The sequence below is a fragment of the Lontra canadensis genome, unplaced genomic scaffold, assembly GCF_010015895.1.
Source record: "Lontra canadensis isolate GAN:19392208 unplaced genomic scaffold, GSC_riverotter_1.0 scaffold46, whole genome shotgun sequence".
NCBI classification, from domain to species: domain Eukaryota; kingdom Metazoa; phylum Chordata; class Mammalia; order Carnivora; family Mustelidae; genus Lontra; species Lontra canadensis.
In genome coordinates, this window is record NW_022631040.1 from 10,983,184 (window position 1) to 10,997,242 (window position 14,059).

General features: G+C 37.1%; 1 protein-coding gene across 1 annotated transcript; it reads left to right on the forward strand.

Moving 5' to 3' along the window:
* Positions 1 to 13,240: 13,240 nt before the first annotated feature.
* LOC116876607 (thymosin beta-10-like) lies at positions 13,241 to 13,396 on the forward strand. Its single transcript, XM_032872878.1, has one exon. The coding sequence runs from the start codon at positions 13,247 to 13,249 to the stop codon at positions 13,394 to 13,396; it is 150 nt and encodes a 49-aa protein (XP_032728769.1). The 5' UTR covers positions 13,241 to 13,246.
* Positions 13,397 to 14,059: the final 663 nt, after the last annotated feature.

The following is a 14,059-nucleotide window of genomic DNA, read 5'->3' on the forward strand; positions in this document are numbered from 1 at the left end:
TGGAAATAGGATCATTACATATGCCCTTAGTTAAGATAAGGTCACCCCGGAATATGTGTATGTGTGTGTGTGGGGGGGTGGTCTTTAATCCAATATGACTAGTGTCCTATAAGGAGAAGAGAAGGGAGACACACAGAGAGGAGTGTCATATGCAGACTCAGACTGGCACAGGGAGAAGACAGCCACGGGACAATGGACACAGAAACAGGAGGGATGGGTCTATAAACCGAAGAACACTAAGGATTTCCAGTAAACACCAGAAGTTAGGAAGAGGCAAAGAAGGATTCCACAAGATTCAGCAGAAGCTTGACAGCACCTTGATTTCAGACTTCTAGATTCCAGAACTATGAGAATAAATTTCTGTTGTTTTAAGCCACCCAGTTTGTGGTACCTTGTTACGCAAACTCATATACTACGTGTGTGGGAATGAAGCACCACACCATGTGTAGAATGTCCCCAGGCTTCTCTAGATCCACCATGAACAGGGACACCAAAGCACTACAACTAGAGGTGAACTGAAGGGCCAACTGATCCACCATGAGAAACAGAATAGTAAGAACTAACTTGTATGGAGAGCACACATTACCTACGTTAGGTCATTTAATCCTAAACAACTCTTTGAGGAAAAAATCCTATTTTTATCCTTATTTTAGAAAAGAGAAAGCTGAGCTTCCCGTAGATCAAGTAACTTGCACAGTATTGCCCCAATAATGAGAAGAGCCAGGATTTGAATCCAGTTGTATGCAACCCGAAAGTCCCTGCTCTTAACGTCCGCTTGGGAGGAAACTCTCAGTGAGCCCAGAGATGGCACGCTGGGGCAACTGTCTTCAAGTCAGAAGGCCTACTTCCACCCGCTGAGCTGCAACAATGAAGAGTCGTGATGTGACAAACACAGGGGTTTGGCATCCAGCTCTCGCAGCTGCCAGAAAGAATTAAACAAAGTGAATGAAAGCAAAGGAAAAGCAATAACAAAAACACAAGCGGGGCGGCAGCAGCAGGAGGGAGGGCCCAATTACTACTGGTGGAAGTGTGAGGAAAATTAAAGTTGGTGATGGTTCAAGGTTATGTTGAAATTCCAAAGCAGTGGGCTTGCATAACCATGAAACGTGGAAATTAAAGTATTACTGATGTTCACGCTGTTTATTTCAGGACTTCACTTTCCGCCTCACTTGTCTCAACGAGTCTCTGTTCAGTCATGCGCTAACCACCACAGAGAAGGGAAAAAATAGGAAGACGTGTGCGGTTAGGTGTGTGTGTGCTTGTGTGTGTGTGTGTGTGTGTGTGTGTACCTTAAAATAGTGATTAATCAGGACTGTGATACTAGTTGATACTGTGAAAAGTATAATATAATCGACTTTGTTTGCTTCTGGCTCTGAGTATTCATATTCTGTGAAATAGAGCAAATCGTGGCCATGACTAGGTCCCTGTAACTTCAAAACATTTTTTAAGCAAAGGCTTTCTGAATTCACCTACAAAAACACTGATCATTTCTGAGTTCTCCCCCAATAACCATCACTAGGTTTATTTAACATTTCCTGTGTGCCAGACACAGGCGTATTTAATCCCCAGAAGAGGCTTCCCAAGAAAGCATGGTTGTCACCATTTCAGAGGAAATTGAGCTAACAAGAGTGGAGTGGTCCCAGGTAACAAAGATACCAAGAGGAAGAAGCAACATCTAAACTCAGGGCTGACTGTCTGACATACTATTTTTCTTGTGCTGCAGGTCCACTCACTGGCTTATACTGTCTACCCTGCACTGTCAATGACTCCCCTCCCCTTAGTGCTTAACTACATTTATCTTTATGCTGTGTATGTCTTGATGTCTAACAGCTTTATTTTTCTCAGAGTAAAGAATTTAAGCTATGAAATCAGAAAAGACAATGCAGGCTTATTCTCCCACACATTTCATTACAATACTTTCTTCAGTGTGTTTGTATTTAAGGCAGATAATGGTTTCCCCATAGCCTTTTCAGAGCAGAGTGGCTGCACAAGTTCTCAACAAAGACACCTGTTCAATTTTCTTAACACAGTACTCACCTGTCACCTGTAGTTTGAAAATTAACAATAAATACATATACATGACAAAATTTGATTTCATTTCATTCTGTTAAACAAAAGGACCCTTTCCCTCTCCATCACAGAGCACATGAGTAGATCCCTGGGAGTATGACAAAGAGTCAACAATATTTTTCATGCCTCATCCATTCAGTATACAGATAAAAGACAAGAAGGTCAAACCCAGGAAAAACTGTCCTTAAGTAATCATTAGAGAAAAAAATCAGGAATTTTTTAAAGATTCATAAAAATGAAAAAAGTAAGAAAGCTAATTGGAAAATTTAATATATAAATTTCTAATTTCAGTCTAAATTACCAATGTTTGTGGAAAATTTTGCTTAACTTCTTATGATACTTTCTGATCAATTGTCAAAGATGATTATTGGAAAGAGTTCTGGGTCAGAGAAAAGTTAAATGTTCAGTACAACCTGTTTCATATTCCTCATTCCTGGAAATATAAAAAACTCTGTTTCCCAACTGCTTGAAGATAGGTGAAGATGTATGATGAGTTCTAGCCAATAAATTGTGAATAGTGTGGTGAGAGTCACTTTCAGGATGAGGCTGTGCAGAGGAAATTCAGTTCTCTACTTCCCTATCTCCATGATCAAGAAAGCCTTACATTGAGATGGTAGAGACATAAAATAGGCATTGTTGCACCACCCAGGCACCTGATTAACTGAGTATTTTTAGAATTCAGTTTTATCTATGGGATTTTTAGTAATACCTCTTCATTAATATTTACAGGTTAAGAAATTATAACATATATCCTTGACTTTTTAGTCTCTTTAGCATTAATATTGCATTACTTCCCACAAAAGTTAAGAAGCTAGTGACTAGGGGTGCCTGGCTGGCTCAGTTGGCTAAGCGACTGCCTTCAGCTCATGTCACGATCCTGGGGTCCTGGGATCCAGCCCTGCATTGGACTCCCTGCTCAGTGGGGAGCCTGCTTCTCCCTCTGCCTGCCTCTCCCCCTGCTTGTGCTCTCTCTCTCTCACTCACTTGCACTCTTGCTGTCAAAAAGTAAATAAAATCTTAAAAAAAATAGAAGCTGTCAACTACAAATGACCATTTACCCTCTTCTTGGTCTTTTATGTTGAATTTCACACATGTATCACATGTATATTTATTATAAAACTCCATAATAAATTATTATAATTTTTACTTAAAATTATATGTAATTTTTTAATTAAGAGGAAAATATCTTTTAAATTTGCCCTTATATTTATGATTCCAACCAGGGCTCTTAAATCCTTCTTGAAGATTTGAGTTTCTATCTGACAGTATTTTTCTTCAGCCTAAAGACTTTCCTTCAGCACTTTTATAATGGAGGTTTGCTGGTGACAAATTCTCCAACTTGCTTCTTAACTGAAAATGTTTTTGTTTTGATTTTATTATTTTTTTCCTGCTTTACTGAAGTATAATTCATTTTTGAAGAATATTTTTACTCATATAAAATTCTACATCGAGAATTTTTTCTAGACTTAAAAGATACACTATTTTTCTGGCCTCCATTGTGACTAATGAAAAGCCGCACGTATTTTAATCAAATCATTGTTCTCCTGTACGTAATGTATTTTTCCTCTGCTCTGTTTTCAAGATTTTCTCTTTTATCTTCTTTTGAGAAATTTGCTATGATGTGCAGAATTGATTGTCTTTATATTTATGTCTTTCTTATTCATAAAACTTTTTGAATCTAAAACTATTTTTCCCATTTTTATTAATTAAAATAATTTCAGCAATTGTTTCCTCAATTTAAAAAAATCTCAAATGATAAATTAATGAGAAAAAAAATCTATTTCTTCTTATGGGACTACCATTACATATATATTAGATCTTGTGAAATTATCCCACCCATCCCTAAGACTTTGTTCATTCTTTTACAAAATTTTTCCTCTGCTTTTTATATTGGATAATTTTAACTAATCTATATTCATGTTTATTGTATTTTTTGTCCTATCATTTCTAACTACTAGGCTCATATAGTACTTTTTCCTTTCCAATATTTTATTCTTCAATTCTAGAATTTATATTGTTCTTTCAAATAGTTTACACTTCTCTGTTAGCATTTCACATCTTTTCACTGATTTTGAACATAGTTTTCTTTTTTTTTTTTTATCACAGTTGTAACGGCTGCCTAAAAATTCTTGTCTGCTAACTTCAAATTTTGTTTTTTTTGTTTTATTAGTTTTTTTCTTTCAGGATATTATGAATGTTCTTTTGTGGAGACTCTGGATTTGGTTATTTCTTTCATGGGGTATTAATCATTCTATGACAGATAGTTAAACTGACTAGAAAGCAAACTACAAATTCTCTCTCCCCTGCACTTGACAACAGTAGAATCTTAATTCCATTCTCTTAGCTTTTGCTATGCTGCATGGAAACCACCAAGACTGATGATTTTCTATCTGAATTTTAGCTCTGTAGAGCTTAGACTGAGGCTTGCCATCAGGCTAAGATTTCCTAAACATTTGGAAACCACCCAGTGTTGTTCCTTCTTCTAAGAGTTGAATTCTCTCCAGTATTTCCCTGGTCCAGTCATGTTCAGGGGCCTTCAGGTATTTGCTATTTATATTTTGTCCAGCGCCTACAAGAATTACCTGCCGTTGGGTTAGTTCAATAGAAGCTATTTGGATATTATGAGAAGTAAAACCTACCATCAGTGAGGGATAAGCTTTCTGTGGTTCCACACTGGTATTAGGAGTGATTTGTAATGCAGCACGATTTAGGCTATCTTGATTAATACAAGGTATCAACTGTAGTATTTTTGTTTTGATTTTAAAATACTCAAGTTTAGTTTATTTTGGAAGCAGAGCTTCTTGACCTTTTATATTTAAGGTGGTTAAAAATATAATGTCATTTTTATTGGCTTCCATAAATTTTCTGTGGGACATTGAACTTGGAAAATAAAATATGTCAGTTGGAGTACTTTTCAGAAAAATAACCCCTGCAAAGTGTGAAAGATTATTTTATTCATAATTGATTTTCCTAATATTAGTATCATACCTTCCTGAACATTAAGATCCCCTTGAGTCATCCTAACTTTCTTTTCTCACTATTTACATTTTTCTAGACATTTTATATTTCCTATTTTATACAATACTTAAAACTTTTGACCAAATCAGTTCATTCTTTGCCTAAGTATTTTGTTTCATTTTAGAATGGTGCCTGGCTTCTTTTCCCTTTCTATAATCTATGTAAATCCCCTCCAACTGGAAGATTCTAGACTGATAAAGCTGATTTTATTTCAAATAATCCAGTAGAATTAGAATAGTACTGAAATAGCCTTGCTTTGAACTTTTAATTATTTAAATTCTCTGATTAAATTACTGAGCCCCTACTGTTTCCAAATCCATGATTGGTAGGCAAGAGTAGGGCTACCTGTGGTTCACATATTCCAAGTGTTAGTAGATAACACACACAGTGTCTAGAGAATTATATAACATTATCTAACTTTATACATTAGGATCACTTATTTTAACTTATTAAAAAAATGCTCTAGACAAATGGGAATTGCCCAGAGTCTTATACATTCTGAACCTCAATTCTCCATTCTTAGATATCTTCCCAGCATTTGAGATAAACAGAGAAGATTTGCTTCCACCTATCTTTTATCTCTTCTTTTTACCTCCACCTATCTCTTACCATTCTTTCATTTTCTCTATATCCTTTTGATTCTCAGCCCTGTGGTCCCACCTTCCCTCACTGGTTCTAGTTCTGCTCCCCAGGGCTCCCTACTGCAATGGCATAGGTCATTCATTATAGGTTCTTTTTTTTATAGAAGAAGAGCAGGAAAGAAATCTATTCTGCTTTCAGGGGGTGGGATCAGTGAGAAAAGTTTTTCACACCGCCTAGATTAATTATTTCACTGGCATTGTACAAGACAGTCTGCACCCTTTCATATTCTCACCTAGTACATGTTCAAACTTGATAGAAGAAAGGAGAAGGAGGAAAGTAAGACAAAAACATTGTGACACATACACCAGGTATTGCAGTAGAGACAGCGGATCAACCCGGATGAAAACAGCCTAGTGGGAAGTCAAGCATATACGCAAGTAATTTTAGCATAATGTGGAACAGATCAGAGCAGCCTGATTTACAACATAATCAAATATCCGGAAAGGAGCACTAACTCTGCTTCTTTGCCTGGAGGGTTTCAGGAAAGTTCTGAATACAAGGATGTGCTCTCTGAACTGAGTCACACCTCCCCCCCTCCTTGGGATTAGACTATTCTGATGACTATGCCTATGCTAGCAGTCTAAGGGTTACCCAGTTACAGGAATCTTTGGCATGACCACCTGAAGATTAACTCTACCATTCTCTGTCACAGGTCCCTCTTCATTTTATTCCTAGAGTTAATCATCTACTTTATTATCTTACTCATTTTGTCATTTTTTTGGTATACCTTCATTTATGGCTTGTTTCCCCAACTTGAACGTCAGCTCCATGAACGCTGAGGCTTATTCTGAGGATATTTTCACTTTTAAAAACTACTGGTGCCTAGCTGCATGTCTAGGATGTAGTAGGTGTTTAATAAGTATATATGGACTACATAAATTATAAGATAGTTACTTGTTTGTATGTCTGTCATCTCCATTAGTTGCAGACCTCTAAGGAAAATCCCTTTGAGCTTATTTTGCACTTGCTTTCACTTGCTTTTTTTGTATGGCAATTAGTCCTGTTCTCGCACACATAGTAGATGCCCAATACCTTTGTTTGTATAAATATTTATTAAATACACAAATTGTTGCGCATTCTTCATTTATCTAACATTTTTATTGGAAGGAAGGTAAAGATATTCTAGGCTGAAAACAGTTTTGTTTTGTTTTGTTTTTACTTATCAAAAAGTTTAAGGAAAAATTAAGTTGTACCACTCCAACTTGCACAAAAATAGTCTGGCCACCTTCATCTCGCAGGAAGAAAAACAAAGAAAACTTTTGAAGCCACTTTCTACATTTGACTGGGGATAAAACAGTGGCAAGATGAAATATTTAAGAATGTGACTCCTAAATAGAACCCTGTTGAAAAATGTTTTGATTTTTATCCTTGGACATATCTTGGGAGGTTAGCAGTTTACAAGGTGACCAGATGTGGCATTTCCTCCCTGCCAATGTCTGCTACATTCCCTTTGCCTCAAATGTGGCAAACATCTCACATTTATTCCTTGATATCCCTTCAAGTGGCAAGTCTACTCAGCATAAGGATGAATCAGAGCCAGTGCAAGTATACATTTTTAAGTGCAAGCATACAGTTCAAGTATACATTTCTTTTTTTTAAAAAAAGAAAACAAAATCCTCTACTTGGTCACCATAATTTTTTTTAAGTTTTATGCCTTAATAGAACTTTTTAAAGTCTAGTACCCATTTCCTATCATAATAATCTTGGAATCCATCACCAGGGTTAAGGAAACTGCTATAAAGGTCAATGATCTTTATATGTGAATGATCATTAAACATTTGGCTATAACCTGTGCTGGGAGTCAATGTTCAAAATGAACAAATATTACATACCTACTATGTACACTGCCTGACTCAAATATTCATAACACTGGCTCCCTCATTTTGTGCAGTCCAGTAGGAGATGCTGAGATGAAAACAAGTGATTGCAATTCTGTGTGAGGAGCACCAGAACAGGACCCACTTGCATGGGAGAAGGGGCACCTAACCCACCTGTGATGGGGACGAGGCTTCCACACTGCAGATTATACGGTATAAAAGATATCCCAATCCTGGTGGAAAGAACACTTTTGAGTTTTCAATCTTGTGTTGAGCAGAAGAGTAAGGAGTGTTTTCAGAATTCCACTAAAAAACATAGTTTACTTATTTAGGATGGAATTTTATTTACACGTCAAGATCTACCCGGCCTGGATTAGGGCCATGTGAGAAAGGAAAAAAGAAAAAAAAAGTCCCAACCACAACACTGGCAAAAAAATGCATTTTCACAGGTTAGAATAAAGCAAAATATTTTTCATTCTTGCCTCAAATGTTTGGCCCAACCAGGGGACAATTTTTTCTCAAGGAAGAGGGAAGAGCAAAGAGGAAAATGGCGATGTGTACATGGAGTGATCGAGCTTAACATCAGAAAGGGATGAGTGCTGCTCATTGTTGCTCGGCGGCCTGATTTTTATTTATTTATTTATTTATTTATTTATTTATTTGAGTCTGTAAGCAGGGTTTCTTGTGTGCTTGCTTGCTTTGTGTGTCTGTTTTTTTCCTTCCTTTTTATGGAAAGGCATATTTTCCTATCCATTAAGATTTATAGTTTTCTGCCAACTACTTCACTGGAACAAGTTTTCCCTTTAATTTAACAATGCACATATTAGGCTGTAATGTGCCCATAAAAACTTCTTCTCAGATATTGCTTACAAAATGCATTTATTCAGGACTCAAGATGAATAGAAATACAATATATGCAATTTGGAACCGAGTAGCTGCCACTTCTTTCTTAGGCGAGTATGCTGGTGCCACCATTGTCTCACCAGAAGGTCAACCTCAATGAATTAAACATCTCCAGGTTTTGACAACCACATAATCAGAGGGTTTTTGAGAAAAAATAGGACTGTCACTTATTTTTCTGGCTCATTTGATCTTCTGTATGGCTTACCCGTTAGCTGGGCTCCAAGAAGTATTCATCTTCATTTCCTCATTATTGCCAGACCCATGGATTTTGTGGCATTTGCCATAGAACATTAAAAAGTGAAGGCTTGAAAAGGGATTTAAAAAGAGAAAATTTCTTAATCATGCTTTCATAACTTTTGGTGAACAGTTGGTTTAAATTTCCAAATAACTCTTTTCAAAAGGATAGTATCAAAACACATGCAAAAAATAAAAGTCTAAATAAAGCACAATAAATTATTTCACTGCTAAGGTATTAGATTTCAAAGAGAGAAGAGAGTACACATAAGGATATTAGAGTGGACTATATTGGATCTTTGGGAATTGCTGTCAGATATTGATGAAAACAGAGAGACTGTAGGAGATCAGATAAAAGAGAGAAATGATTACATTTGGAAGAACAATGTGAAATACGTGGCCAACAGAGATTTCAAATGTAAGCTAATAGCAATCCACGAAAGAACAAAGTTGGAGTCCCACATCTTTAACCACATTTACAATCATTCAGCATCTGTAAAAATTTTTACATAGCATTTTTCCTCATTTCAAAATTTACAAAATACATATTTAATAGGTTTAGCATGTCAGCCAGTAATTTCGTCCACAGGCAGTGAAAAGAACTTGTGTTTTCAAAAAAAAAAAAAAAAAATGAGTTGGGTTTTGGTGCTGCTGCCCTTTAGGCTTTGCCCCAGCCAGCTGCAATCACAGCTGATTTCCAGCCCTGAGACGCTGTAAACAACGTGTTCTGTACATTTCAGGATTCACACTGGTGAGAAAACCCATCGTTTTAACCTTTCATCTTCTTTCTCCCAAGCTGCACACTCCCTCTTCCTAGAACACGGTGAGTCCATTTTCACATTGCTCACTGTCCTCCTCACCTTAACCAAAAATCACTGAAGAGAAAGAGATATGGGAAGGATTTGGCCAAAACATGTTTTCCTATCTGATGAGAATATTAACCGTTACATTCAAAATGATCAAGGATTACTCAGACTGAAACAAAATTTGAGAAACGAATCATTGAAAAGCCAGAAGGGATAGTAACTGGGAAGCTGGGCTGAGTCAGCCAGCAACCCCATCACCCCAAGGCAGGACTGTCAAGCACACCTGGTACTCAGGAGTCCCCCTTTGCCATGATCTTAGGGTGTTAAGATAACCTAAGTCACTGCACAAGTAGCTGTCCGGTTCATTTCAATTGCATAGATATTACTTCGTTACATAATGCAAGCTTTTCAAATTGCCCACTTGCACTCTCTCCTTTTTTCCTGTCTCTGAGTTGTCTGTATTTGCACCAAGTGGGCAATTAAAAGAAAAACAAAGATGGTAGATGTCAAAAGCATGCCAGAAGGATATCCTGAACTGATTAATTAATAGCGTAAGTCCTACACATCATATATCTTAGGATCTATTATAGTAGAGATTTGCTTCAGGATAGAGCATGAGCATCTCAATCAGTAGCCATTTGTTTGAGGATTAGGAACCTTTTCTATCTTTGGGGGTAATAAAAAAGAAATACAAAAAGAAATTTGTAGGTGAAAACCTCTCAGAGCTACCCACATTCTACTCTCATTTATAAGCCCTTAAACTGATGTGATATCATCTTTGTTTGGTGTTGTATAAACACAAGTTCAGAAAGCTTTTCCACTCAACTGATTTCATCTGCCATCTCTAATAATGCCCCATTTAGTCCATATTTATGTGACTCTATATTCCAAAGTTTCCTACTAGAATACCGGCCTTGCGGTTGAATTACAAAAAGAATCATACATGTATGGTATAACAAGGAGAGTTTTCTTTGTGGAGATGGTTTAGTTAAGGGACTTATTTTCTTAATTTGCTTTCTCAGATATAAAGTCCTCTTAATCTTGCTGGAAATAGAAAACATAGCTAACAGTAGTACTGCATTATTAGAGAATTTACAACAGTACTTTCCAACAATATCCCTGGGCCAGATTTTTGAATTTGTTTCAATCTTGATTACAGTCTACACAATGAACAAAACATATTTCTACACAATGGCAAATCCTAATTGAAAATAATATTGTTTTTAGTTTGAAAAAAAAAAAAAAGATCTTTCAAGTAAAACCTTCCACTTGGTATTTTGAAGCAAAAAAAAAAGGGGGGATACTAGAGAGAATTAGTGTCTTCCTCAAAACAACTTACATTTTCATCTGAGATGAGTTAGGTGTCATGATGGCAAAAGATAACCTTTTAGTGGTCAAAGTAACATTTTAGATGGTCAAAATAACCTTTTAGTTAAGATGGCTTGCAATTCCATAATGGAATTAATGGATCGATGTTTCAGCTCTTTGGGTATCTCATTACATTCCAGTTTCTAGGACTGTAACACTGGCATTGTGGGTAAATGAAGGGGCCATGGGTAGGATAGCCTGGACCTGTGTCCTCAATCAATCCATCACCAACTGTGACATTTGCAAATTTCTCAACCAAAACTGAGCCTCAGTATCCTTATCTATAAAATAGTGGCAATATTTCTCCCATCATAATATTGTTGTGAAATTGAGACAATGTGTATAAAGTATTCTGCTCACTGCCAAGGATATGGTAATTGCACTGTATTTCATATTAAATTGGCAAAGTTTTTATAATAAGAGAGTGATTTTCTGCTGCTTTTAGTAACCTGGCTAAGAAAAACTATAAGCCTTGTAAAATGTGGAAACCACTTTGTCCTTCCCCCAGGACAAGATCCTCAGCCTTTTAGCACATGGTTACTGCTCATGACCTCTTCCTACACCCAGTCTATATGTTATTACTCTTCTTTAAGTAAGTTAAACCTTCCTCCCCCCTAAACCCATACACCCCTTGGTGGTGGAAGTGCTCCATACCTTTGCAGGCAGGACTTTGTCCCAATGTTTTATTTCATTTGCACTCTACCCTAATGACCACTCCTCAAATCCAAGCATATGTCCTATGGAACTATTTTTGTTGTAAATCAAATTCCAAAGAAAAACAAGATCAGTAGATTTCTTTTCACTTAATATATTATCAAACCATATAAAACATAAGTTTAACCAAATATGTGACCTCAATCTGTAAGAAGTGTCCATAGACTGACCTGCAAATTTGGTCTCATATCACTGACTCCTCTAAGAAAAAGAAACAAAATAAGCACAGGGTGTCCCTACTGATTACCTTTGAAGAAACTCCCTCATGTGATGATGATATGTTCTCCTGTAAGAGGTTTCTCAAAAGGATGTTTTTAGTTGGCTTCTGATTCGTTTCTTATTAAATTGTCTGGTTTTACTCAGACTTTACTTTAAAAGTGTGGTAGATGAAAATATTCAGCTTTCCAAAGGTCACTGATATCAATTATCTGTTGCTGTATTAGTAGTACCGCCAAACTTAGTGATTTAAAGGAGTGGTCATTTTATATGGTCATTATTCTATGGCTCAGCCATTTGGGCTGGGCTCAGCTGGGAAACTCTTCTGCTTATGTTAGCTACAGTCGTCCAGTGGCTGACCTGGGGCTTTATGGGCTAAATCAGTGTCACTGCCTTCTTGGGAGATTGGTGGTCCCTCCTGACTGGGCCAAATGTCTCCAGCTGGTTAGTCTGAGCTAATGGCTAGCTTCTAAGACAGCAAGACCTTTCAAGATCAGTTCACATGCCATCACTTCTGTTTCTTTCTGTTGGTCAAAGAAGGTCACATGGCCAAGACCAGAGGCACACATACACAGAAAGGAATTATAGCAGCCATGTTGCAAATAATCTACCATGCTACATAAACCTTTGTAAGAACAAATTCAGCTATGTTTGATTTCTAGTCATTGTCCTTATATGTTTAGCAGACTTTTTTTTTTTTTAACTATTTACCATATGCCAGGTGCTGATGATACAAAAGGGTGCATATATATTTATAAAATCTTGCCCTAAGGGATTTCATTTCTGCTGATGAAGAAAGAAAGTCAGTGGACTTCTGAAATGGCGAGTGGCTTGGTGACCATGTGATGTGGTTAGCTGTATTCATCTGAACTGCCGAACCTGGCCAGGCATTCCAGAGATGTGCTCCATTCAGCACAAAATGGACTGAGCAAGAAAGTTTACATGTGTTGTTTATAAACCCAACCTCATTACAACAAAATAATGGAATCAAGCAAGTCATGAAATATTTTTTTGCTGAGACTGAGTCAATTACATTGTCATCATACTTGAATGACTATACAGGTTTTTGATCCCCATTTGAGGCAGATTAGGGAATTGGTTAAGAACTTAGCTATGCAAAAAAAAAATACCAACAATAATAATAATAATATAGTATAATATCTTCCCTATAAAATAGAGGCTACACTGTAATCTATCTCACACAATTAATTAAATTATAGAGAAAATAAGACACAGCGTAAAAACCTGTATCTTCATATAGAAAAGTATTATTTTATAATTAATAAAGAAAAAGGAGAGAAACAGTTGAATAAACACTCATAATTTAAACTTATGTAAGTGTCCACAGTTTCTCCCCTTTACCCTCTGCTCGTCAAGAATCTTGGAAAACCAAATAGAGGTCTCTTGCTGCACCAACGCGAGTGGGAGCACCAGGTGCTGGGCTCAGAGCAGAACTGCATGGATCGCTTTAAGAAAATGGCAGACAAGCCGGACATGGGGGAAATCGCCAGCTTCGATAAGGCCAAGCCGAAGAAAATAGAGACGCAGGAGAACACCCAGTTGACCAAAGAGACCATTGAGCAGGAGAAGCAGAGTGACATTTCCTAAGAACCTAGACGACTCTCCACCCCTGTCATCTTTGAGACACCCCAGTCGTGATGTGGAGGAAGAAGAGCCGCCTGCAAGATGGACACGAGTGACAAGCTGCACTGTAAGCCCAGGCACTCCGTGCCAATGCCACTGGCCTGCGGGTCACCCCCCAAACAGGCTGCCACATTTTCCAGCTCGCCCTGGGATATTATAGCAAATTATTTGTATGTTTAATGAAAATAAAACACACCTTGTGGCCAAAACAAAACAAAAAACACCCAAATAGAAATTAATAGAAGGTTGTAGATGTAGCATATGGGTTTGAATTAGGAAACAACTTTCTTTACTAGAAAAAAAAAAGTGTGTGTGTGTGTGTGTGTGTGTGTGTGTGTGTGTATTTAGTACTGATGGTCGCAAATGACTCCTGATATCCTTTCTTTCTGTTAGAAACTCTGCTTCCTTGAGATGGATGTTTTTTGTTTGTTTGTTTTTAATCCCTAACTTCCCAAGAGGTATTGAGCATTTGGAGTTAAAGGAAAAGAGAACACCTACTTGATCTACCCCAAACTCACTCCAGGGTAAAATTCTGCCAATCCCGAGGTAGGCATCAAAGCTGATGATGTAAGGAGGAAGGTCATAGTTCATTGTCTTCAGTAAAGATATGACAGAAGCCTTATAGTT

What these genes read in the sequence shown, in the direction of transcription:
- LOC116876607 (XM_032872878.1), top strand. Translation starts at nt 13,247, where the DNA reads ATGGATCGCTTTAAGAAAATGGCAGACAAGCCGGACATGGGGGAAATC.